Source organism: Elgaria multicarinata, chromosome 1 (assembly GCF_023053635.1).
Source record: "Elgaria multicarinata webbii isolate HBS135686 ecotype San Diego chromosome 1, rElgMul1.1.pri, whole genome shotgun sequence".
NCBI classification, from domain to species: Eukaryota; Metazoa; Chordata; class Lepidosauria; order Squamata; family Anguidae; genus Elgaria; species Elgaria multicarinata.
The window spans coordinates 67460556-67485511 of NC_086171.1; the positions used below are offsets into that span (position 1 = coordinate 67460556).

The following is a 24956-nucleotide window of genomic DNA, read 5'->3' on the forward strand; positions in this document are numbered from 1 at the left end:
TCCACACCATGCATAATTTTGTTCAGCTCTATCATGACTCCCCTTACTCTTGCTGCACATTACTGCTAGTATCACACTACCGACTTAGGATGGAAGTGTAAGGCTGTGAATCAATCTGTAAAGTGTATCTGTTTTGTTACCCATATTAAGTCATGTGAACAAGGGACTTCCTTTCTTTCCTCACGTTTTGGTTTCAGTTGAGTTCACTTCATGAGAAAGTATCGAGCTGTGAACTTTGCTGTCTAGTCCCACCCCCAATACTAAACATACTGTACTTATTAAGAAAAGAGGAAGAGGAAAACCAAGACAAGAGCCAGTTTCTATGAGCAAATCCTCTCCTCAGGAGACTTTTCCTTTTGCTGTTGCTTTTTTAAAAAACTTAAGAGACCCAGCTACATAAATTACTGGTAAGAATTGCGGTATTTGCTTTGTTTGCAGTTGGCTGCTGTTGCTGTTTTTAGAATTGCTATTTGTTTTGAGAGCAGAAATTTGCCATCTGCAACTGCCCTTGGCAAGGGAATATAGCAAAGGGAGAAGCATCACCTGTTGTCTTTCTGCCTATCATTGCAGCTATGAAAGATACAGGGGTCTTGTCAGGAAAAAAATGTGGCACTCTCTAGCTGGTATAGTGTGCCATCTTTGCAATTGCTTTATGGTTGGTAACTTACCTTTACTGCTACATGTAGTTTTAGATCCCATGTTAGTGCAGTGCATGCTACCCACCATATCCATGTTGTGGGGAAGGGGATTTAAAAGCTGTAGGATAACAGGGTATGTGAATGAGAAGTAGATTTTTCTCTGGAATACTTAGTGAGGAATATAGATCTTCTAAAGCAGACTTTCCCAACTTAGTGCCCTCCAGATGTTTGGACTACACATCCCATCATCCTTGGCCATTGGCCATGGCAGCTGAGGCTGATGAGTAGGGTGGTCACTTATCAATCAGCAAAAAAAGTGGGGAGAAGTGCATCACCAAAAAAGGGGGACATAAGAGGAGGACAATTTGTAAACCGCCCAGAGAGCTTCAGCTATTGGGCGGTATAGAAATGCAATAAATAAAATAATGAACAATAAATAAAATAAGAGGACAGAAATAATTACTATAATTACTATATTATGTCCAAGTGACCTTTGTGCTCATGTGTTCAGTCTCCTGTCCAGGTGCTCACTGTAAATAGTCAAATTCAAGGCACCCTCCCTTTATGGTTCTTTATCTTTAAACTGGAATTGTACTGGACAACAAATAGAGGACACCTTTAAATAGAGGGTGGTGCTCCGGCACCTCTTCAAAAAGAGGACTGTCCTCTGTAAAAGAGGACACATGCTACCCTAGCAACACATCCAGAAGGCTGCCCTAAAGCAATGTTTCTCCAAGTGTGAAGTTGGTTGGTCGCTTCTGATGATGCAGAAGCTGCTAGAGCTGGGCTTCATTATGGCCTCGTTCCTGCTTGAGGCTTGGTGCACGAGACATGTCTTCTTCATGAGGGCTGTAGTGAAATCTCTCCACACGGTTGCTGTCTCCACATGGTGAGTCATTCATAAGCAGTGGCTGACTACACCACTCAGGCGCAAAGGGCAGAACCCTTATGGGGTAGCAGTAGAGAAAACCATCTGTTCCATACATTTAGCCGATGCCTAAAAATGGATTGCCACAGAGAGGCAACCACCATGTGGAATCATTTAAAATGGATACTATATGTACCTGCATCGCGCCAAGAGACAGAGAACTGATGCCTCACTTTGACTGACACCGCAGGAGGCTGTGGTCTCCCTCCCTCGGGCCAAATGCCAGAGCTGGAGGTCAATCTTGTGCCTCCAGCAATTTCTTTTTTGCTTCCTCATGACCGCCTCTAGAGGGGCTTGCCCTTGAGGTTAATAACCAGAATGAGCTTTTGGCAAACGTCTTTGTTTTCTCTTAGTTGCTTCTGGAAAAACCTAAACAGTTTTGCTTGAAAACTCACTTTGAGAAAGCTTGAAGGTTCCCTACCCTATCAGAAAACAGGTAGATTGAAAAGAAGGTTTCTGAAGCCCTAACAATAGAGGTGGTCAGGTAGCTGAGTATTCATGAAGAGACAGAAAGTGAACTCCCTCAGAATCCGTTTATTTGTGCTTTAAAGAGGCAGCTCTTTGCAGTCACCTCATGATGATGGTCTACAAGATCGTGATCCAGTAAAGGATCCAAAACATAGCTAGGAATTGGCCAGCAACCAATGAAAGAAAGGGTGAGAAAGGATTCAGTGAATTTATCAAGTGACTTTTCCTCAGTATCAGATTAGTTAGAGGATTTTGTGTGTAAAGCAGGAAGCTGGTTGCCTCTGCGATGTCATCATATGCTAACAGTAGTGTAGAGAAATGGATCATGATCGCAAAGCAGGTTACAAATCTATTATTATTTGTCTTCAAAGACAAATCTGGACCCCATCTTTATGGAGGTGCTTTGGCACCACGAGGCACCTTGTGCCCGCACTTGCGTTCCTTCTCAACATCTGCACCAGAAGGAACGCAACTGCAAACTTTCCCAGTGTTTAAAAGTAAAAAATAAAATAAAAAATGGGGAGGAGGAGAGGAACAGGGCTGTTCCCCCCCTTTTAAAATATTATCTGTATCTCCGCAGCTGCACAGATACAGATAATAAAAATAAAAAGAAATGGGGGAGATGAACAGGCAGCCAGAGGGAGGACACTAGGAGAGGAAGCAGGGACTCGGGGCGACCCTACTCTCCTCCCCGGCTGCCCGTTCCTTCCCCCATTTCTTTTTATTTTTATTATCTGAATCTGCACAGCTGCGGGGATACAGATAATAATTTCTTTTAAAGGGGGGGAGGAATGGCCCCATTTTAATTTAATTTTTACTTTTACAGGTGCAGGGGGCACCATGGGTTCCGCTACCAAAAACATTGGGGTAAGTGCCTGATTTTTTTGGAGCGGAGTTTCCGGGGTCTGCCCCCGGATGGCTTCGCAATGGCGGCTGCATCATGTAGATGATGTGCCACTACTGCAAAGCCACCCTGGGGCAAACCTTTCATATAGACATGCTACCACTCATCTTGTAACCCACCATAGCCCTGGCACCAGCCATTTGTGACAGCTCACTGGGAGCCCCCCAAAAGCTCCTGAGTTATCGGCTTGCCTGAAAATGTAAAAAGAGGAAGCCACCAGTGGGATACATTTTGTGTAGAGGGCTTAGTGCTTAGGATGTTATTAATTGCTAGGTTTTCATAGTAAGAGTTTATATAAAGCACACGCACGAGTTTTGTACTATTGAAAATTAATGAGAACTATTCATGATACCCGAGTCAGCCTTGCCCAATCTGGCTCCTTCCAGATGTTTTGACCTACAACTCCCATTGTCCCTAACCACTGACCAAGCTGGCTGGGGCTGATAGGGGTTGTAGTCCAAAACATCTTGCAGACACCAGGTCGAGGAAGGCTCCCCTAAGTATTTCAGTTATTTTCATGCTAATCTTGAATAGTTTTTCTCCTGTGATTTTTCCTCTTCAGTTTCTTTAGAATGAGAATTTGTTGGATAATGGCTCCTTCCCTCACATTCCTGCTCCTCTTCATACTTTTGCTGAATGGCACTTCGTCCATTCCAAATGGTAAACGTAAACTGCCACATAGTGAGAAACACCAAGGAGTCGCCTGTTTGGGTATGTATTTAATGATGGATTTGGGGATTTTGTTTGCTTTAGGTGTGATTACACTAATAAAGGGTAGTAGATTACCCAGGAAAAGGAAAGAAACCTCTCGTGCAAGCACTTGAGTCATTACTGACTCCTAGAGGGACGCCTGCTTTCGCTGACATTTTCTTGGCAAACTTTGTAGCGGGGTGGTTTGCCATTGCCTTCCCCAGTCGCAGTTGCCTTTTCCCCAGCTAGCTGGGTACTCATTTTACCAACCTCAGAAGGATGGAAGGCTGAGTTGACCTGAGCCGGCTGCCTGAGAACCAGCTTCTGCTGGGATCGAGCTCAAGCCGTGGGGAGAGTTTCGGCTGCAGTAACTGCCGCTTAACTCTCTGCGCCACACGAGGCTCAACACAACCAACCACTATTACCCAAGCAACCACTATTACCCAACCAACCACTATTAACACGTCTTTATAAGTATGAACTTATATAGGGCTACGTGGTTGAATATTCAGTCTCTGAATATGATGGAGAATCTCCATGAGAAGAATGCATTTTAAAACCCATTAGCAGACTGACTGTCCTTTGAAGGTGGGAAGGATGTAGCACGCCACATTAACTTGTGCTGTGTTGTGCAGCGCAACTTAATGCAACACAACACTCCATTTCTTCTCCAACAAAATTGGTTTCTGCATCATGCAAGTACTTCTCTTTAACTCTAAAACACACACACACACACACACACACACACACACACACACACACACACACACACACAAAACCCTCTAGGCAATATTTCATATATAGAAAACAAGTCCTTTCACGAAATAATTTCTCACCAAATTTCAGCCAACAGCCTGAATAATGCATCTGGCAATAAGATTATGTGTATGAGATTTTTTTCAAGTGTGCAAGTGTCCCAGTTTTATGTATAGGCAAAAGCAAAATAAATGTTTGTCAGTTTTGACGTTGTAGAAATCTACCATATTTCTTTGATTGTAAGACGCCATCGATTGTAAGATGCACACTAATTTCAGTACCACACACACACACACAAAAAAACCACCCTAAGACACACCCGCGATTCTAAGATGGACCCCATTTTTAGAGATGTTTATATGGGGGGGAAAGTGTGTCTTAGAATTGAAGAAATTGGGTAGATCATAAATGTCAGTGGTTTGTTTGTTTTAAATAAACACCTAGGAATAAATAGCTAGGAATTTAAATAGCTAGGAATTTCAATTGCTAATACTTCTTTTTCTCTGAACTTGTCTATCTCTTAATCATAGTTTTTACAAAGCATCCAGATGACATTTTTGCCAAATTATTGCAGACAGCACTATCAAGGGTCTTAAAGTGCCTTTAAGGAAATGCTTCTTGCTTGCTAGTCAAGCCTGTTCTATTGTTTCCTGCTCAGCACAACTGGGTGATTAGTTATGAATTGCCCCATAATTAGTCAGTATCCCCATGTGTGTGGGGGGGGTTAATTACTGGTTTCCTTTCATTATTTTTTCTTTCAAAGTTTATATCAAAATTATAACTAGAAGAAGTATAAGAAAACCAGTAATTAAAGCCCCCTATGAAGAGCATAAACCAACTAATTAAGGGACAATTCAACACAAATACTTCAGCTGCACTGAACAGGGAGTAATAAACAGGAAGCTGTTTACTAACATTGAGAGGGATTCTTGCTGAATGGGACTGACCTCTGAGCAAATCTTATAAAAGGACCTTGACCATGGAGAGGGACATTGCTGGATAATAATGTGGCATTATATTAAGTATTGTATAAAACCTGTGTGAGTTTATATTCATATTCAAAACTTTAACTTTAATTCTGATTGGTGTGAGTATATAAATATAAAAAAATATTCAAAAGTTGAACTTAGTATTTGGCATATTACAATAGTTGCTTCCTTGTGGTTGATTTCTCCCCCCAGCCGCTGTCGAAACAACAAAGGCATTACACACACACTGTTCTAGGTTCTTCAGACTTGTGAGGACAGCTCTAGGGGAGTTGTTATTCAGGGATAATCAGTATGGATTAATAGTCTCCAAACAAAAGAGATGTGAACAAGCTCTCACTTTCTACATGCTAGCAAATTGCAAAGGAAAATAAGCAACACTTATAACTACTGTGCATGCAGATAATTTACCTGATGATACAATTGTGGGGCTAATTGTCTTTAGTGACACCACTCCCCACTGCAGTCAGTGGGCCTATTTATGAGCAAGTGCTTTCAATGCTACAGCCTCTGGATTTAATCATGGTAACAAGCTCATGTAAGTAAGGCATTTAGCAGTTTTAGTAGAACTGCTAAAAAAATATTTGGGTGGGAAAGGGTGGCCAACTAAAGACAAAGAGAACATGACATACTAAGTCATCATGGGATGAAGAAATCCAACTTCTAGTGTAATTAGATCCTATTTGACATATAAGCAGAGGTTTTTCTATGCTGCAGATGCCCATTGTATCTAGGGGTGTGCACGGACCCCCCGCTCCGCTTCACTTGCAGATCCGCCATTTTCCGGATCGGGCCGCTCTGCCCCACCCCCGCCCCGCCCACTTCCGCTCCGCTCCGCTCGGAGCTCCGGATCCGGATCCAGAGCTCCGTTTTTTCCCCCCCCCCATAGGCTTGCATTGAAAGCTAAAAAATTATACAACTTTTTTTCTGTTCAAGTTAGAAACCTCATGTTTGGCACCATGACACCTCATGGGGGTATACACACGCACGCCAAGTTTCAAAGCAATCCCATCATCCCCTGATTTTTGGGGAATTTTTGAAAATCGGGCACCCCATTCACACCCCTTTCCATAGCTCCGTCAATTTGCACGTTAGAAACCTCAAACACGCCACCATGAAAGCTTATCCAGGGATACATACGCATGCCCAGACTCAAGGCAGTCCCATCATCCCCTGATTTTTGGGGAATTTATGAAAATTCAACACCCCTTTCCATAGCTCCGTCAATTTTGCACGATAAAAAAACCCTCAAACTCACCACCATGACAGCTTATCCAGGGATACATACGCACGCCGAGACTCAAGGCAGTCCCATCATCCCCTGTTTTTTGGCGGGGCTTAAACCTGCAAAATTTGGAACTTCCAAAACTCCAAGTGAGCGCAGGAAGGACTTCTCCCCTGAGTCAAAGCCACACACACACAACATCCCTGCGAGGTGGGCAGGGGAGGAGGGAGGGAAGGCAGGCAGGCATGCAGCTGGCATTTCTGGGGGCATAAGGAAGTGAGCCAAGGATAAGCCAGTAATGCATATAAAATGGAATAAATCAATAAATAAACAAAGGAGGGGTGGAATTAAAAGCAGCAGTGTTGCTCAATAAACAGCAAGAAGAATTTTTTTAAAAAGGCTATATCTGTCTTTTACCAGCAATAGGGGGACGTGCTCGGGGGAGGGGGAAGTAGCTGCCAGTTCAACTCAAGACAGCCATTGCTTCACCACGAGAGCTCTAAGAAGCAAACGCTCACTTCAACTCATAACAGGCATCGCTCCACCACTAAGAAATGAACGCTCACTTCGACTCATGATAGGCATTGCTCCACCGTTTTACTCTCTTTGGAAGGCTCTAATGGCCTTCCAGTGCAGGAGAGAGTGGGGGCACGTCCACGATGAGATGCCCTAGGGGAGCTCATCCCCTTGCACCACATCTTTTCAGTTGTTCCCCAAAGTTAGGGTGGGTAGCAGTGCTGTGTTTCTATCTCTTATTCTTGGCTTAGTATATGATTTCAGGTTGTGTTTGTGCATTTGGTGGGGCTACTGTTTTAAAAAACACTGGGAAAAGCCCGTTCAGATGAAGAAAGAGAAGTTTCCCAGAATCCCAAGTTACCTGTTTTGCCTATGCCCTCCTCTAACTTTGGGATCATCATGACCGGGAGCTGACTCTGCCCCTCAGCCCTTTGAAAAAGGTATTTTTCCCGCCGATTTTTTAAAAACTTCTAGTGCGCGACCCGCACGACGCAGAAAGTTGAGAGTAGTCTCAAAATGACCCCCATTCACGACTCTCTGTGCACAAGAATTTTCGGAACGATAGCTTAAAAACCAACCCAGTTATGCCCGAGTCTTTCCCTCAATGCAATCCTATGGGCGAAAAGCCGAAAACGCCGTTTGAGCCGCGCGGTTGACCCGATTTTCAAACAAATATAGCACGCGACCCACACGACGCAGAGAGGTGAGAGTGGTCTCAAAATGACCCCCATCCACGACTCTCTGAGCACAAGAATTTCCAGAACGATAGCTTCAAAAAGAATGTAGTTATCCGCGATTATTTGCCGCAATGCAATCCTATGGCGAAATGTTTTCAAGATGGCGACCGGAGCGCTCCGCCTGAACTAGGAGCTCCGAAAAATGGTCGCTTCTCTTCGCCTTGCTTCTAGGGGTCCGCGGTCCGCTCCTACTCCACCTCTGGGTAAGGCGGAGCAGGCCAATCCGCTGCTGCTTCTACGCTCCTAATCGGAGCGGATCACACCCCTAATTGTATCTGCAAACACAGAGACCACCTGCACACACTTTCTTTAAAAAGCAGTCACAAGTGCAGAGTAATATTAAATGGTATGGTAAGGAAAAGGAAGAGACAAAGACTGGGATTGTACAACATAGGCAGGATCTACACTACTGCTTTGTAATAGTTTATAATGGTATTGACAACTGTTGGGACCCAGGACACACTCCATATACTGTTTCAAACCACTTTCAAAATGTTAGATCCTGCTTGGTGTAGATCTGGCTAACCCACACTCAGTTGTCGAGTGTGGGTTGTTGAACCATGAGTTATTTCTTGAACCATAAGATAGCATGTTGCCTGAACCCAGGACATTTTCTGCAGGGTGGCTTGTCAGCCATGCAGTGTGGTTATTTTTCTCAAACAAGCCACCTTGAGAACCCATAAGAACATAATAAGTGCCATGCTGGATCAGACCAAGGGTCCATCTAGTCCAGGACTCTGTTCACACAGTGGCCAACCCGCTGTTGGCCAGGAAACAACAAAGCAGGACATGGTGCAAAAGCACCCTCCCATCCATGTTCCCCAGCAACGGGTGCACACAGGCTTACTGCCTCGAATACTGGAGATAGCACACAACCATCAGGGCTAGTAGCCATCAATAGCCTTTGCCTCCAGGAATGGTTTGTGTTGGGTTGTTCAGGGTGGTTAACAAGCCCTGTTCCATGGTTAACAAGTCACCATGCAGAAAATGTCTTGGGTTCAGACAACATGCTAACCAATGCTTCAACAAACAACCCACAGTTCAACAACAAACCTGTATGTTAGCATGTTGTGTGAACAGCCCCATAGTGAGCATGGCAAGGGTGAGAAATTGAGGTAATGAAGGGGTAATGAATGCAAAAGGGGGTAATGAATGCAAAAGGAGAGAAACAAAAGAACTTGAGCAAGTGTTTGAATAGGTCACAGATTTCTGAAGTTATAGTTAATCATAGCAATGCCTCTATCATTTACTTTTTTCTATTTTCTTTTCTGCTGGTGGACTGTGTTGTGTGTGCTCCATGTCAAGGCTATAGGACAGAGATGTTGAACCTCAGACCTGCAGATCAAAACCAGTCCCACTGGAGTCCCAATCTGGCCCTCCAGGATTCCCCAGAGGGCACGTCCCCTTCCCTACGCCATGCCCCTTTCCCCCAATCACCAATCATTTGGTGGTTTCCCAGGTTTTGCACAGTTTTTCCCCCCATTCTAAAATGTTGAAATGCCTCCCCTAAAACCTTAATAGCTGTAACATAAAACGTGCTGGTATATCTGGTATCTTTGGCTCTGCCCCCATTTGCTTTCATGCAGCCTCCAAGGGCTTCTTCAAAACTGAATTTGACCGACAGGCTGAAAGAGGTTCAAGACCCTTGTTCTAGGGTCAGTGCAGAACAAAGCAAGCAGGCAAGCAAGCAACCTGTCTGTCTAATAAAGAAGTTGCTGCAGTCAGTGCTCCATCTAGGACTTATCCATGGGATACAACACATCATGGTAATGAGAATGAGAATAGGCTTGACTCACACTGTACCCAGTACTAGTGTAACCGCATTCAGAGCTATCAGGAAAGGAGCTCCTAAGTGGGAGAGACTGGGCTGGTTAGATGGCGGTAGGCCTAGGTGCCTTGTAATACAGACTAGGCCTAAGCACAGATCTCAAACAGAAGAATTGGAAAGGCATGTGAGGTGGCCAGAGAACAACCTTACAAAGATTACATTTTTAAAATGGGATCCCAGAGAGAGTACATGGACCCCTTTGATAATACCTGTAGAAGACTAGCCCATGTATATTGAACACCTTGGACAGTATTTTGCTCTCCATACCACAGAAGAAAAGAAAGTGCCTGCATTGCTCAATTATATAGAGGGTCAGACATACCATCTATGACATACTCAGAGAAACCATACTTCAAACCTTTTGCTGAAATTGTGGCTCCATTGCAGGAACATTTTGCACCACCTAAACCCCTGGCAATTGCAGAGAGGCTTAGATTTCACAAGTTTAACTGGCAAGAAGTGTTGAACAGTACCCCACATGAAGTGACACACCCCTCCGGAATCCTCTGCAGTGTTTTTTTTTAAAAAAAGATAAAGAAAGCATTCCATAAATATAGAAAGTTTCCTACATGTAGAAAACTACTGTGCCATTTCCCAATTATGTTATCTGAAACCAAGCAATCTGTTGCAATGCTTATAGTGCTAAAGTTTACTGCGGATATTGACCAATATCTGTTATGAAGCAATTAGTTGAACAGTGTATAGAACAAGGGTGGCCAGACTTCAGGCTTGTTGAATCCACTTTGCTTTTTAGAGGAGCAAAGCCAGAGCCAAATACATAGCATGCAACTAATCCTCACTATTTTATTTTATTTTACCTTGAAGTAAGCATGCAGGGCCCTGATCAGAATCAGGACCAATGTGTATGAGTAGGGGAAATGCAAACCTTCCCATCCAGCCACCTTCCCACCCTAAATTCACCCCCACCTACCCCCAACACATCTTTTAAAGAAGTGTCAATAGAGGAGCTTCTTTTTAAAAGCTCCTGTATTAGGGAGGGGGTGAATTTGGGGGGTGGGGTGGGTGTGAAAATTTAAACCTCTCCTACTCACACACAGTGGTCCTGATCCAGATTGGGTCACTACACACTTACTTCAAGGGGCAAAATATGGTGAGAATCAGTTGCACGCTACGGATTTAGTGTAGTGTCCAGATTAGACCTGGGAATGAAAGAAAAGGGTGCTTCTGAGCAGCATAGGAATTTGTTTTCTGTAACAAAACTAAACTGACCTGCAAGTTCTTTCATGCAAAAGACTGTTCTTGGTTACCCCAAGCTCTGTTTATTTCAGCAGCCTAATTTAGATGGATAAGATCGATTTGTTGTTGCTATTGTTCAAAAGTTGAGAATCAAAAAATTGCCCATCTATGGCAAATCACCCAGAGATCTACTATAAACACCCTAAAATTTGAAGTCCTACATTTAGGATCCTTCAGAATATTAAGTTGGCAGCATGATGGCCTCAATACCCATTTTTGCCTGCAATGATTTGGACACCCTCAATTCAGGGTTCATTTTTCTCTAATGAGGAGCAAATCCAGTGATGTGTTGGGTGTTAAAAAAATTGTAAGAAAGATTATTTTCTTCATCTGGCTGTCAGTAGCTGTTTTTCCTCAAAGGATTACCACAGAGTTGTGTTGCAGTCATGGCTAGCTGGAAGATGGGGATGCTGGGAGCTGTAGTTCAAGACATTTGGAGGGCACCAGGTTGGGGTAGAGGGAGTTGGTTGTTTTTCTGTCCCTGACGCCATTGTGAATATCAAGATTCTGTATTACTGAGGCAAGCAATACAAAACAGTCCCAGGGGAGTTAAGTGAATTCCATCAGCTATTTCAGCCAAATACTTTAGCTGAACAGAAGCCACCGGTGGGCCTGGGATTCCATATCCAAATAAAGCAAGAAAAGAAAACTGTTCGTTGTATTTGCATAAAGATATAAAGCCTTTTGAGAACAGATATTCATTTTCATAAAGGTCATTTTCCTTCCCCACAGACAGGAGGCAATGGGCTTTGTTACTTCTTTCCTTATTTTCTCTTGAATTTGAACCACATTTCATTGCATGGAGCACTGTCGGGGTTTTAACAAGTAGGATAACCCATTCCCCTGAGATGCTGCAGAGAGGAGAATCAGAACTATCATACTCGAAAGCAGACTCTTCCTGCATGTTTATATTTGGGGATTTTCCAGAGAGCCTTGTTATGTTGTCTGGGCTGCAACATTCCTGGTTTTGCATACAGGGCTTAGGAATCAAAGCCGTCAGCAATTTCTCTCTTACCTACCAGAACAGGGAAAATCAAAGTTATTAGTGGATGCTTCATCCAAGCTGCAGCTGGTTCACAAATCCATGAGTGTACACAGAAATGGTCCCTTATATGCTGGCTGTTTTGAAATATTTTAAACAAATATTTTTGAATGTTAAATTTTATTATGCTATTATATCATCATATTTTAAAAGTTGTATTTTGTACACCACCTTGGATGGACTTGGTTCAGAAAGTCAGCTTATCAATGTTGAAATTAAAACCAGTAAGTTCAAATATCATGGTTGGAGAAAGAGCTATAGCTCAGTGGCTTTGCATGCAAAAGGTTCCTAATTTTCAAGTCCTCTTGTGAAAACACAGAAAAGAAGCCCTTTTTTAATACAGTTACCCCCCCCCCCAACACCCACATCAATAAGGGATCTCTTAAATGGACCACTATATTTCCCTCCTGTCAAGACTCCAGAATATTTTTGTAAGAAAGTTGCAGGGATTTGAAATGGTTGAAATCTTAATTAGTTGAATGGTGCAGCTATATTTCCTTTCTGGACTTGATTCAAATCTTCAGTTGCATCTTCCTTGTTTTTGGACTTTAGAAAACTGGGATTTTTCATATATTACTTACATTTTAAAACATCTTTATGATTATATTAGATAATTTTTGTCCAGTTCACGTGATTGAACATACTTTATGTTCTTATATTTTTTATGATCAAAATGTTTGTTTTATTCTAATTAGCTTTGACTTTATTACTTTGATAAAGTCTTTTGAAGTGCAGGGACACGGGAAATAACATTTAAAATGCATTATATTAGGAAAATTGCTTGCAAAAATTCATATATTAGACAAAACACATACAAAAGTGTATGTATTAGAAGAAATATACACGAAAATGCTTATGAATTTCATAGAATCATAGAATAGCAGAGTTGGAAGGGGCCTACAAGGCCATCGAGTCCAACCCCCTGCTCAATGCAGGAATCCACCCTAAAGCATCCCTTTAGGGACCCTTTAGGGTCCACACTTCCATGTGGACTCTTTAAGAAAAACCACCCTCAATATACAGGTGGAACTGAATGTAAGATTGGAGTAATTCTCAACATTCAAGGCAAACCACATTTAAGACTGGAGAAATGAGAAATTTATTTATTTATTTATTTATTACATTTTTATACCTCCCAATAGCCGAAGCTCTCTCCGAAACACAGAGATATCAAAATTGATATATTCATCTATCCCTAAATAAGTCCCAGACCTGGCCTATAATGCTGTATGTGTATAATGCTGACTCGGTCTATGAGCTGGAGCCCCCCAAAACTGTAATTTTGTATAGTGTCGGCGCTGTTGGAGGGACGAACTGGGCAGGTCTTCTGCTGTGCTAATGGCTGGCTGGTACACCAGGAGGATCCTGGCCTGAAATACTAGGAAAACTCATTCTTTATCAGTTGGCTATGTGTACTTCCTGCTAGCTCCAAGGGCATGTAGGAATTCAGCATGAGCCATAAAAGAGAGAGAACTATAGAGATGCAATCTATTATCTTGTATGCATGTCTCTTTAAAATAAAAATGCTAAGCTATTCCCATACGGTTAAATTAATGCAAACAGCATCATACAGAATGCCACTAAATCTATGAAAATATAATAATGAAATTGAGCGTGTTTCCCGTATCTAAAATCTGTATGCTAAAAATGGCAACTCTTTTGTGCCTGGCCTTTTATCTGCATCCATTGATACCACTCTAATTAGAATTTCCTTTATACATTGCTGCAGAGGTAGATTAATTTAAACAGTCTGTTCAGCATGCCAGAGGGTTCATGGCCAGCTAACTCTTACTTTGACTTTATTAGCTGGGATGTGATTTATTTTATTTTATTTTATTTTTAAAAAATCCCTTTAGTCTATTGGAAATGTCATTGTATTATTAAACATGCGCCCTCGCTCTTACTTTTTTTTTTTACTGTGATGACAGAGCAGCTTCTGGAAATGTGAATTTTCTGCTGTTGAACAATATGAGTATAGTCTCTTCTTATCCCCATCATAAATTAATAGCAGGTGGAACAAACTCTATTTGAAAAGAGACAGGCAATTTTATTAATGCCCAGGTCTAGCTTCAAAGAGATGATAGACGTTATACCGAGACACTTCTTAAAATAAAACAGTGTTCTTCATGCTGTCAAGGAATATAAAGCTTTTGTCAAGTGCTACCAAAAAGTAAATCCCTTGAGTGGTGCTTTATTTTTATTTATTTATTTATATATTTAAGAAGAAGTTATACACAACTCCAAACTTTTGACATGATGGAGCAAGGTCATCCATAACTAAACAGTTTTGTGCCAGGAATTTGAATGGATGAGTGAGAGATGTGCTGAACTATCTAAGTTAAAGCAGTCTTGGCTGGATCATGTCCTGGTTCAGGGATGGGGAACGTGTAGCCCTCCAGATGTTGTTAGACTGCAACTCTCATGATCCCTCTCTGTTGGCTATGCTGGCAAGGGCTGTTGGGAGTTGTAGACCAACAACATCTGGAGGGCTACATGTTCTCTGCCACTGCTCTAGTTGCTGGTGAAGAAATGTTTGATATTTTGCTCATATCAAGGCATGTCTTGCATATAATGGAAAAGTGAACCCACCTTAACTATTTACTGCAGCTAAATACAATTCAGTCAACTAGGACTTGCATATTTGAAACCAATAATTAAAAGGCTCAACCATCTTGCTTTAGCAAAATAATATTCTTTAGGTATGGAAAGAATGTATCGAAAGAATGATGTTCGTGTTTGGTCAAATAAATCAAAAGCCTATGAGAGCATGTGCTTCTGAAATATTTGTGTGTGCAAAATTGGCAAAGCTGTCTCCAAAGTGAACAATATCTAAAGATAGTGAGTTGAATCCAGGCTAAATGTACACTACTGCTTTATAGTGGTAGTGAATTGCACTGTTAACTATTGGGGCACAATCCACATTCCATATACCACTTTCATAGTGTTATATCCTGCTTTTTATTCCACATTTGTAGTGATTGACACAAAGTGTAGATCTGGCCTTAGTCATACTTAGTGTAAACCAACTGAAACCTGTGTGACTTAATCAAAGCTAACCTAAGTCCCATTGACTTCAAGGATCTAGTCTAAATATGACTAAGTCTGGACCCAACCCAATACTTTAAAATATTTATTAAATATTAATTCTTCTATTTAAAGTCAGGAGGTTCATAATCTAGGTAGTCTGCTCAGTATACCAATTAACCAATGGAGGGAGCAATCCTATGGTCTCTAGACATTGTCTGTGGGGCCATAGGATACTGGAGATTTCAGAGACAGTGCTTCAACCTTAGAGGGGGAGTCAGAGATCTGCATCCATCTTACCACTTACTTTAAAATCTTAAAAGGCTGCAAATGGGAGTGTTATTATTATTATTATTATTATTTATTTATATAGCACCATCAATGTACATGGTGCTGTACAGAGTAAAACAGTAAATAGCAAGACTCTGCCGCATAGGCTTACAATCTAATAAAATCATAGTAAAACAATAAGGAGGGGAAGAGAATGCCAACAGGTACAGGGAAGGGTAAGCAGGCACAGGGTAGGGAAAAACTAACTGGATCCAGTTGAAACACTGGATCATCCCCTTGTTACTGCCAGGCCTCACAAAGTATTGTCAGTTGGACTTACATTACTTATGAAATCATTTCAACAGCTTCTGATTGAAGTTGCAACCAATTTTTTTCCTTTGGCATATATAAAATACTTGTATGCACAATAAACATGCAACTCTCATAAAGTTAGACATTTGGAAAAAAATATAGGCTAAACACATACAAATTGCATATATATATATATATCTCAGTATTTATGACAGCAACTAAAATACAGTATCATTCCATCTATTTTGAATGGTTAGATGTGAGTGACATTGCTTATGTAGAGAAAATGGAATGACACTGACACAAGAGGGAGGCATCAGCAGGCTTGGGAGAACTCCAAAGTTTGTAGAAGTACAATAAAAGTATTTAGGGGTAAAAACTAGGGGCATGTCTATAGCTACACCTAACGGTGTAGAGGGGGGGAGGAGGAATATCATGGATTTAACTGCTTCCACAATCCTCCCCCAGTATCTAAAAGGCTGTGTGACATTCCGGAAGTAATTGCTGCCCCCCACCCCCATGGGCACAGATCCACCCCGTGCAGCTCCATGCCCATTTGAGGCCCTGGGACCACACAGCACCCCAGCTGCGATCCTTGGGATGGTCCTGGGACCACAGGGAAAATTGGGATAACTGGGCAACCAGTTATCCCATGAAAATGGAGGGGTCATGCCTGCCCCCAGGATCCTCTGGATGCACAGGGATGATCCATTTGGATGCACAGGGATGAATCAGGGATGACCCTGGGAAAAAAACCTAATCTAGACATGCCATTAGTGGTACCGGGGGTGGGGAGCCCTAAACAGCCCAATTAGGTAGTGTGTTCAGCTGTTTAATTGGACTGCTTTGGGGATCCCTCCCCCACACACATGCACTTAAGGCGCAGTCATATTGGGATAACTATAAAGTTCCAAACTCAGAGGCTAACAACTATCCAAACCAGGGCAAACGGAGCACAGAGGGGATCTTCACCTCTGTGCTCCATCCGCCCTGCAGTTTTTGCTAGTCTCTTGATTTTGAATGTCTAGCAGGGGAGCCTCAGAAGGGGAAGGGGGAGGCCATACAGTACATAGGAAGCTGAGTAAAGAAGATTCCGTGGTCTCCTGCCCCCAGGCATGCCCCCTTTCTGCCCTGTCCGTGCTCCCTTCTTGAGCACAGGGAAGGAACCAGCTCAGGGAGAACCGCAGTGGGGAGGAGCAAAAGGTTACCAGGAACAGAGGTTGGAGCACTGGCTCCGATCTCGGTTCTCAGAAACCAAAAAGTCCTATGGCCAGTAGACAGTTTCTAGTGTCATAGGATTGCTCCCTTAGTGTGTTTGGCTGCAAGAGAATGCTGACTGACTGTTGGAGGGGGGAAACGTGTGTGTGGGGGGGGAACAAGTGGTAGGAGGAATGGAATGGAGTATTGTGGAGGATAAGCATGGCTGCCGGTGTTTGAGAATCCAAATGATAAGGAGCTTTTCTACACAAGGCTGTTAATCTCTGTATCTGTTTTGGATTTCATTGCAGAATTAAGATCCAAGTTCTACTTAATATGTATTTCTTTCTTCCTTTTCCTCTACATAAACTCTAGGTGGCACTGTGCTATAGTGGAATATCAGAATTACACAAGTAGGAAAATGCCTTTTCTTTCGCTTTCAGAAATAATGCCCCATTTTGCCCAGTCTAAAAAAAACCAGGGGAAGTGTTCTTAAAAAACAGAAGCAAAACTCATTGTCTAAAGATCCCATAAACAAACATGAGTAAGGAATCATGAGCACATAATAAATGCCTCGTGTAGAAAAGCTCAAAGATTCCTTGATCTCTTTGCCCTCTGCTATGTTACTTCCAGTGAAAATAAGACACACATACATGCACACACATGCAAGTAGCCCTTCATTCAGATCTCATTTCTAAAGTGCAAAACAACATTTAAAATGAATAATCTTTCCACCCTTTGAGAATGATTGTGTATACTCAGGTATTCTATGCTGACTGTACATTCTAATCTATTTAGCTTGCTGGCAAAGGAACTAAATAATGAGTAAGGCTCAAGGTGGGGGAGTCCTGAACAGGGGTGCCAGGCCGGCAGGATTCGGTGACTTTGTTCCTGCACTATCAAGTGCTCTGTCTTCCCTAGAAACTGGGCTGACTAGTCATTGCAGGATAAGGGCACCACCAAGGATGCCCTAATTGTCAGCTGACTCTCGCCTAGGCTTATAAATCCCTGGCCTTAGAGGTAGCCCACCTGTCCTAGCAATGTGTCCTTACTATGAATAACAGCAGCAGAGCCCTGGTGCCCTGTCTCACTGTTTTTCCTGGAACCTGAGGCTTGACAGTTAGTGAAGAAAACAGCTGGTGAAGTCAGATCTAAGGTCTTGCAAACTGTTTGCAATAGGTTGGCTATCAAGCGGCTCATATTTAGTCAAATTAACCCCATTCACTTTCAAATGGGTGGCAAAGCTTCAAAAGGGTTGTGCTTTATCATTCTTTGCTTTGATCGAGAAAGCTCAGCTCTTTGTCTATTGGGTGTACTGGCTTTAATTAAACCTCAGATATTCCACTTGCTTTCTTTTACTGAAGGGAGAGCACTTCCTGCTCCTCCTTCCTCTGAAAAGTAAAAACCTTGTAACAGGTGATTATGTTTCTGTACCCATTTCTCATACCTGCCGTAGTATGTGCTAATCTTGTAGTACAAGTCTCCTCATATTGCAGGTTACAAATACACTTCCAATTAAGATTGTAGTCTCAGTTTTATGGGGGAAACACGGCTAGCATGAATACTGGTTTGCATCAGGAGGAAAGATGGAGGAACATTTCTGGAGATGGATGGAGTGAGTACACTTTCCAATGCTGGCTCCCAATTTGGAAGCCATGGTTGGCCAGGAGCCGCATGAAAAAGAGGTAATATTGGAAATTGGCTATTATAGATGAACTGGCATTTTCCCCACTGAGGGTCCTTTACAAAGCAAAACATCTTAATAATATTTAAAAAGGCTTAAAGGTGAATTTCTCCCACAACAGAAGCAGGTTTTTTAAAAGAAGAAGTAACATGGATATTTCTTTCTTTCTCTTGGCCTCTGCAGGATGTGTTTTTATGGTGTCCATAGTAGAACAGCTTTCTCAAGTCCACAACTCTACAACAGAAAAAGCCATGGAGAGGTTCTGTAACTACTTACCTGGTAAAAAGCAATGCGTCCCATATGTCAGTCTGTTTGCTGATCAGTACAAATTCTTGCTTATGGCTATAAATGTTGTACCTGCTATTATTAGTCATAACAACTTGGATTAATGAAATGGAAGGATATCAAATAATTATACATGGGATCTATTTTTACTGTCTTTAATTTGACAGCATTTCAGTGCTTCTTTAAGGATGTAAGAACAGCAGTAATGACTCAGATGGAGGGCCAGTTTATATAATCAGGATAATACTTTTCCTGGCTGCAGTTGTGGGTGGAAACATATCTGAACAGTCCCACATGAGAAGATATATATCCTACTATCCTACTGAATAGTAGCATACAAGGAAGAAGGTTAAGTTAGCACTCCCTGACGTGCTGGGTTTCTTTCTGCAGAGGCCTTTGGTGTCTCACTTCAACATGCACTCTCTGACTGCTGTCTGAAGTGGGAAATCAAACTCTTTTACACTGCTGCTGTATATAATAATAATAATAATATCTCATCATGTGGTTAGGATTTTTTGTCTCAATGCTCATCACTTACTTTTACTTACATTGTGACTGAGTTTGGACAACACGCTAATCAACTGGGGGTGTGGAATAGGAACAGAATGGGAAACAACCATTGATTAGTGTGTCATCCGAACTCAGCCAACATGTGAGGAGGACCTAATTACATGTGACATTAATGACAAGATTCACAATTACGTTATGTGTTTTAAATTAAATATTAGGTGTGCAGTTCTTGTCAAGATTGCAGCATATGCAGAGGGGAGGTTTTCAGCCTTTCCTACTCATTCACAATCTTCATAAAATTACACCACCAGCACCTCAGTGCAGTAATTCACACTTTTTTAAAAAGTTCCCATTTGTCCCAATGGAAGCTTTTGCACTAATGTATTTGCGGTAAAGGGAGGGGGTGTTCGTGGAGGGTCTGGTTAGCAAGGAAAGGCTTCAACCTGCATGCTGCAATCTTGATAACAATCTGACATCCTCATGCTGGGTATTTTATTTTTAAAAAAACACATGGCATGATTACCAATCACATCACTAATGTTATTGTTTGCCATTTTGTTTGCCATTTTGTTGCCCATTCAACAATATGGACAACAAATCCTTTTTGGAGATCGTGGCAGTTTTGAAGGGAAGAAAAGATATATATCCTTCTATTTTCAGTAGAAAATAGAATTAAGCACTTCAGCCTTTTCTTTGTTGTCTGTTATCATTTCCACCTTTTTTCCATTTGTTTGTTTGTTTGTTTGTTGATAATTTGGTGCCCCTTGCAATTTTGCATGCTCATCCTTGCCGCAGAAGCTTATGAAGTAGTTTCATAGCAGTGGTCCCAATACAGATTTACTTATTTGCAACATTCATTTACAGCATTCGTTACCACAAGACATTTATCTATTCAAATATTTTCGTCCTCTTTTTCTGTCATGGGTGTCATCTAAGGTGACAAATGAAATCCAGTAGTAAAATCATAATAAACACAAGTCAGATGATCAGAGAAACAAATAGCCGGCCAAGAATAGAAAACAACGACAGCAAAAATAATCAGTAAAAAAACAGTTGCCAGGGTCATCTTGCAAAACACTCACTTGCAAAATATGGTAACTACTAGTTTAGTTAGTATTTGAAAAGGGATGGACAAATTCATGGAGGATATCTGGATGCGTGATAATTTGACATAGCAGCACACCTCTGTAAGAGATTATGGGGGCAAACATCTGGGGATTGATCCATCATCTCCTGATGTTTGCTTCTCAGAAGTTGTTGTTACATTATTTTTTCCTGATGGCTATTTCTCCTAACCCAATCATATTTGGGGGATTGGTCCTTTTGAATATTTTTTCTTTCTTTTTTTATCAGTAGAAAATAAACATATTTTCTATCCAAAACACATACAACCAAGACTGTACAAAACAGATCTGCTGGTGAAGTCAGGTGTGCAGTTTAGTTTTACTGGATTGGATCCAGCATCTGGGGACACAGAAGGGCTTCCTTCATGGGTTTTTAAGGGTTTCTCCCTATTCCTCTTTTAAATATTTATGAAGGGAAAGTGTTATACCTATAAAAATTCTGTGTATAAAAATGATTTTAGCCAAATGACGTTGTATGCCTCCTTTCTAGAAGAAATGGTAAGAGACAGCACTTGTGGTGCGTAGGTCGAGAAATAATGAGACGGACAACAATAGCTGGGTTTAAACAGGGCCACATTTATTTAACGATCTGCAAAGGGGTGGAAATCCTATCAGGCATCCCTTCAGGTCAGGCAAGCCATTCGTAGCCCGTGGGCAGGCGCTGGAACATTTGATTTCCCACGGGCCTGACCCTTATGGGGTAGGGAAACCTTCCTTTGTTACACCCTAACTCAGGCTGCCCAGCTCAGAGAGGGTGAGTAGGGTTGGCCCCAAAGGTAAGCCTTATTTCCCAGGCAGGCTGTGGGTCTCAAAGCTGGGAGCCTCAGGTCTTACCAGTCACCTTGAACAGCGCCTGTGAATGCTCACCAATTCACAATCCCTCTGGATGCCTGTACCTAGCGCCAAATAAAATGTGACCAAATTGAATCAAATTAACCTATTTATTACTCCCAAACTGTCTTACAGTGTGTAGGCAAAAAAACTTATGTACAAATCAGTACATGAGTAAAAAATTCCTACTGGGCCCCAAATGGCAACCAGCAAGCCCAAACTGTTTACAGGGAGGGAGGGAGGGAGGGAGCCGCGCAGCAAAGAGGAAGCTGAGAGGGGAGAGTCTTTCTCTTAAGATTTCTTAGTCCCCTCCCAGTCTCATGGCCCTGAGGTGCCCAGCCAATGGCAAGCAGGCATGTCTCATCCTCTCCTACGCCCACAAAAGCCTCCCCATGCCCAGGCTATGCCGGGCCTGGCAGAATGGGTCCACTTCCTAGGGGTGTTTTCACCGATCCAATGTTTCTATAGCAGACGCATTATAGCAAAAAACAAAGATCTAGGTTTAGTCAAGGGACCCATTTATAAAAATGGCCAGTTCAAAAATCTTTTTAAAAAAACTATTCAAATTAAATATAATGTGAATAACTAGCAGAGAGCTATCTCCTTTTTTAAAAGGAATGGAGAGCTTTTGTTGACAGCTGGGTTGAAATAGATAACTCTGCTTTGGTCAGCTGAGTCACTGAAGTTTCATAAAGAAATTGTAGGGGACAGTACCCTGCTTAAAATAATAATAATCATTGCCTCCTTAATTTGCTTCTTTTACGCCTCGATTCTCAGGCTGTCCCTTTGCAACTGGCACATTTACTCTGTCCCTTTCAAACTATTGATAAAATGGCTGATGGAGCTGCCATAGCACCTCCTGCTAGCTCTTTGGTTCACCTTCTTCCCCACCTTCTATGCTACGACTGAGCCAGAATCCTCCTACAGCAGATCCAAACAAAAGTTCTCATGGGAGAACCCACTTTGTCAGTAATTTTGGACAGAGGGAATATCTGGGTTGCAATCTCGCAACCTTGCTTTTTGTCAATTCTGCTGACCCCCATGGGAATAACCTGATTGGAGCCAAGAGAGAATTGGACCCATTGTTTTCTAAAAGTTAACTTGTTTTATTGCTGTAGATGGAGGATATATTTGACCAGAGAAACCCAAAGCAAATCAGCAGGCCTGCTGTACTACCTTGGGCTGATTGTCTGACAGTGTAGGAAAGCTGCTTGTCTTGGAACTGCTGTCTTGTTTGCTCTGTTTGGTAGAGCGAAAGCAGGCAGAGTACCACGCCACTTGTGAAACAGTGCCAGAAGGGGGGAAATGAGTGAAACCTAAGGGTCAGAGGCTACTTTTGCTGATCTTTAACAACAAATCATGTTGTAGTTACAGATTTGCTATTCCAAAATACAAGGCTCTGCTTAATCTTTCCAATTATCTCTTTGATGTTCCCCAGAGAGTTAATGTAGAAGAAACTGGAAGGTAGAATTTTGGTCCCAGCCAGTGGAAGACCGGGCTGGGATTGAGAGCTTTGAGTATGTTTTAAAACATATATGTGCACACAAGCGCACGCACACACACACACACACACACACACACACAGAGTTAGTTACGCTCACACTTCGCTACCCATGGGAAATAATCAAAGAAACCTTATATGCCTTCCCCCCCTGCCATTTCTCCGACCTATCTCCATAGCCATGCCACAATAGCCATTTGCGATGGTGCTGCGTGCAGAAGAACAAGTGAACCTTACTCTCTAGAAGGAAGTCCTATAATTCCCAGCTGGAAGTTTTTTTCTGTCTGCATTAGATTGCACCCTGCAGGCCTTTCCGTGGGTTCTAAGCGTGAGTGCTTACTTTTTCAATGTATTATTTTCCAGAACTTTCCCAGTTGCGAGGCATTTGTGTTCTGGTTGCTAAACTATTTGGACCACGTATAATTAAACTGTGAGTATCAATGAGCCAAATAAACAGAGAAATGAACCATTTTGCACCGACAACGGGGAGTGGGGATGGGTGCTGGGTGCAATAATTTCACACAGACTGAGGTCTTGGAGTGACATAGGGCATGGATCCAGTCATCAGGTAGCCTGACAGTTGGCTGATACCATAGCAGCTTCCCAGCCCATGTGCTGGGATAACACTGATGGAGAGTTGCAGGATTCTCAGGCCCACTACAGTGCAAACCCATAATGTGGACATACATGTGTGCAATCTGTGTTTGTGGCAGGCATGAAGCAACACACCAAGATGTTGTTCCCTTAGTGGGGAACACGGAGCTCAACCTCTGCTTATCCCTGCTATTTATCCAGCCCAATCCCTTTGGCGCCTACAAGATGATGTGACAGAAATATGAAACAATGCAATTAATTAACCATATTGGTATCAGGAAGGCAAACATCCCCCACTCTGCTAAGTGTGAATGTAGGTAAAATTCCTTCTCAGCTCCATCAATGTGTGGCTAATTATAGCAAGAGGTTATTATTGATCCTATGAATTTACCATAGAATCTTCTGCTTTTTAAAATTGCATGCATTATGTTTACCTTGGCGCAGAGTGGTAAGCAGCAGTTACTGCAGCCGAAACTCTCCCCACGGCCTGAGTTCGATCCCAGCGGAAGCTGGTTCTCAGGCAGCCGGCTCAGGTTGACTCAGCCTTCCATCCTTCTGAGGTCGGTAAAATGAGTACCCAGCTAGCTGGGGGAAAGGTAACTGCGACTGGGGAAGGCAATGGCAAACCACCCCGTTACAAAGTCTGCCAAGAAAACATCAGCGAAAGCAGGCGTCCCTCTAGGAGTCAGTAATGACTCAAGTGCTTTGCATGAGAGGTCCCTTTCCTTTCTATATCTATCTGGTTCTGTACATGTCATCCTTCCCCATCCTGTTTCTCTCCAAATGTTTTAGATACAAATTCCATTTGCTCCAGAATGCAAGATCGATGGCTTTAAATTATGGAATGTAGTCCAAAACAGCTGCTATACATATCTAGATCTTCTCGCTGTGTCATTCATTCTCCTCCCCTCTCCAAAAGATTTTCACCATGCTGTTGGCATAACCCAATTTAAATAAGGTTGCATCTCTCCAGGAAAGCTATTGGTGTAGGGACAGGATCTCGGATATGTGCAACTCTGCTTGGGTAATAACTCGCACATACATGAGGAACCTCTTTACTGTGCCAGCACATTGGAGAATGTCTGTGTAACACAGAGACACAGAATGTGCATCTCCCCTCATTTGATGGTAGAGTTATTTTGTAATGATTGGACTGCCGATCACCTTAAATTTGAACCATTCTAGATAAACTAGCTTGCCAACTGGATTTATGCAGTCTTCTCCTTGTTCCCAATCTCCAGCCTTAATATCACCACTTCAGAGCCTTGTAAACTAATGTCAGTTCTTTTCACATTAAAATTGAGGATGTGCAATCTCTGTAATTATGTCGTTATGTATCTTTTGCGATCTTTCATACCTAACCTAAAGATAAAATAGTTCTTCCATAATTAATACTCAGTAGGGTCATTTAGATTAATTGGCCACATATTCAACAGAAAAGTTGACCAAGAAGGGAAGACTGCATTTGATAACTAATTCATTATTTAAAAGGAATAATCTGTTGAGCTGAGATCTGCAATCTGATGATCAACATTCTACTTTTAGTCCTTGCTATATGTATAATTTGCTAAAACAGGCATAGCCATACTGATGTTTTATTCAAAAGTTGTATCTAAAGCACAGAGTTTCTCGGTGCTGGGAGGAGGTTT

General features: G+C 42.1%; 1 protein-coding gene across 1 annotated transcript in view; it reads left to right on the forward strand.

Moving 5' to 3' along the window:
- The first annotated feature begins 330 nt into the window (after positions 1–330).
- AOAH (acyloxyacyl hydrolase) overlaps positions 331–24956 on the forward strand; it is an 87123-nt gene continuing 62497 nt past the window's right edge. The window contains exons 1-4 of the mRNA XM_063116094.1: positions 331–407; positions 3501–3649; positions 18646–18741; positions 23077–23143. Of these exons, the coding sequence (XP_062972164.1) occupies positions 3511–3649; positions 18646–18741; positions 23077–23143 (302 nt within the window). The 5' untranslated portion in view covers positions 331–407; positions 3501–3510. The remainder of the gene's footprint in view (positions 408–3500; positions 3650–18645; positions 18742–23076; positions 23144–24956) is intronic.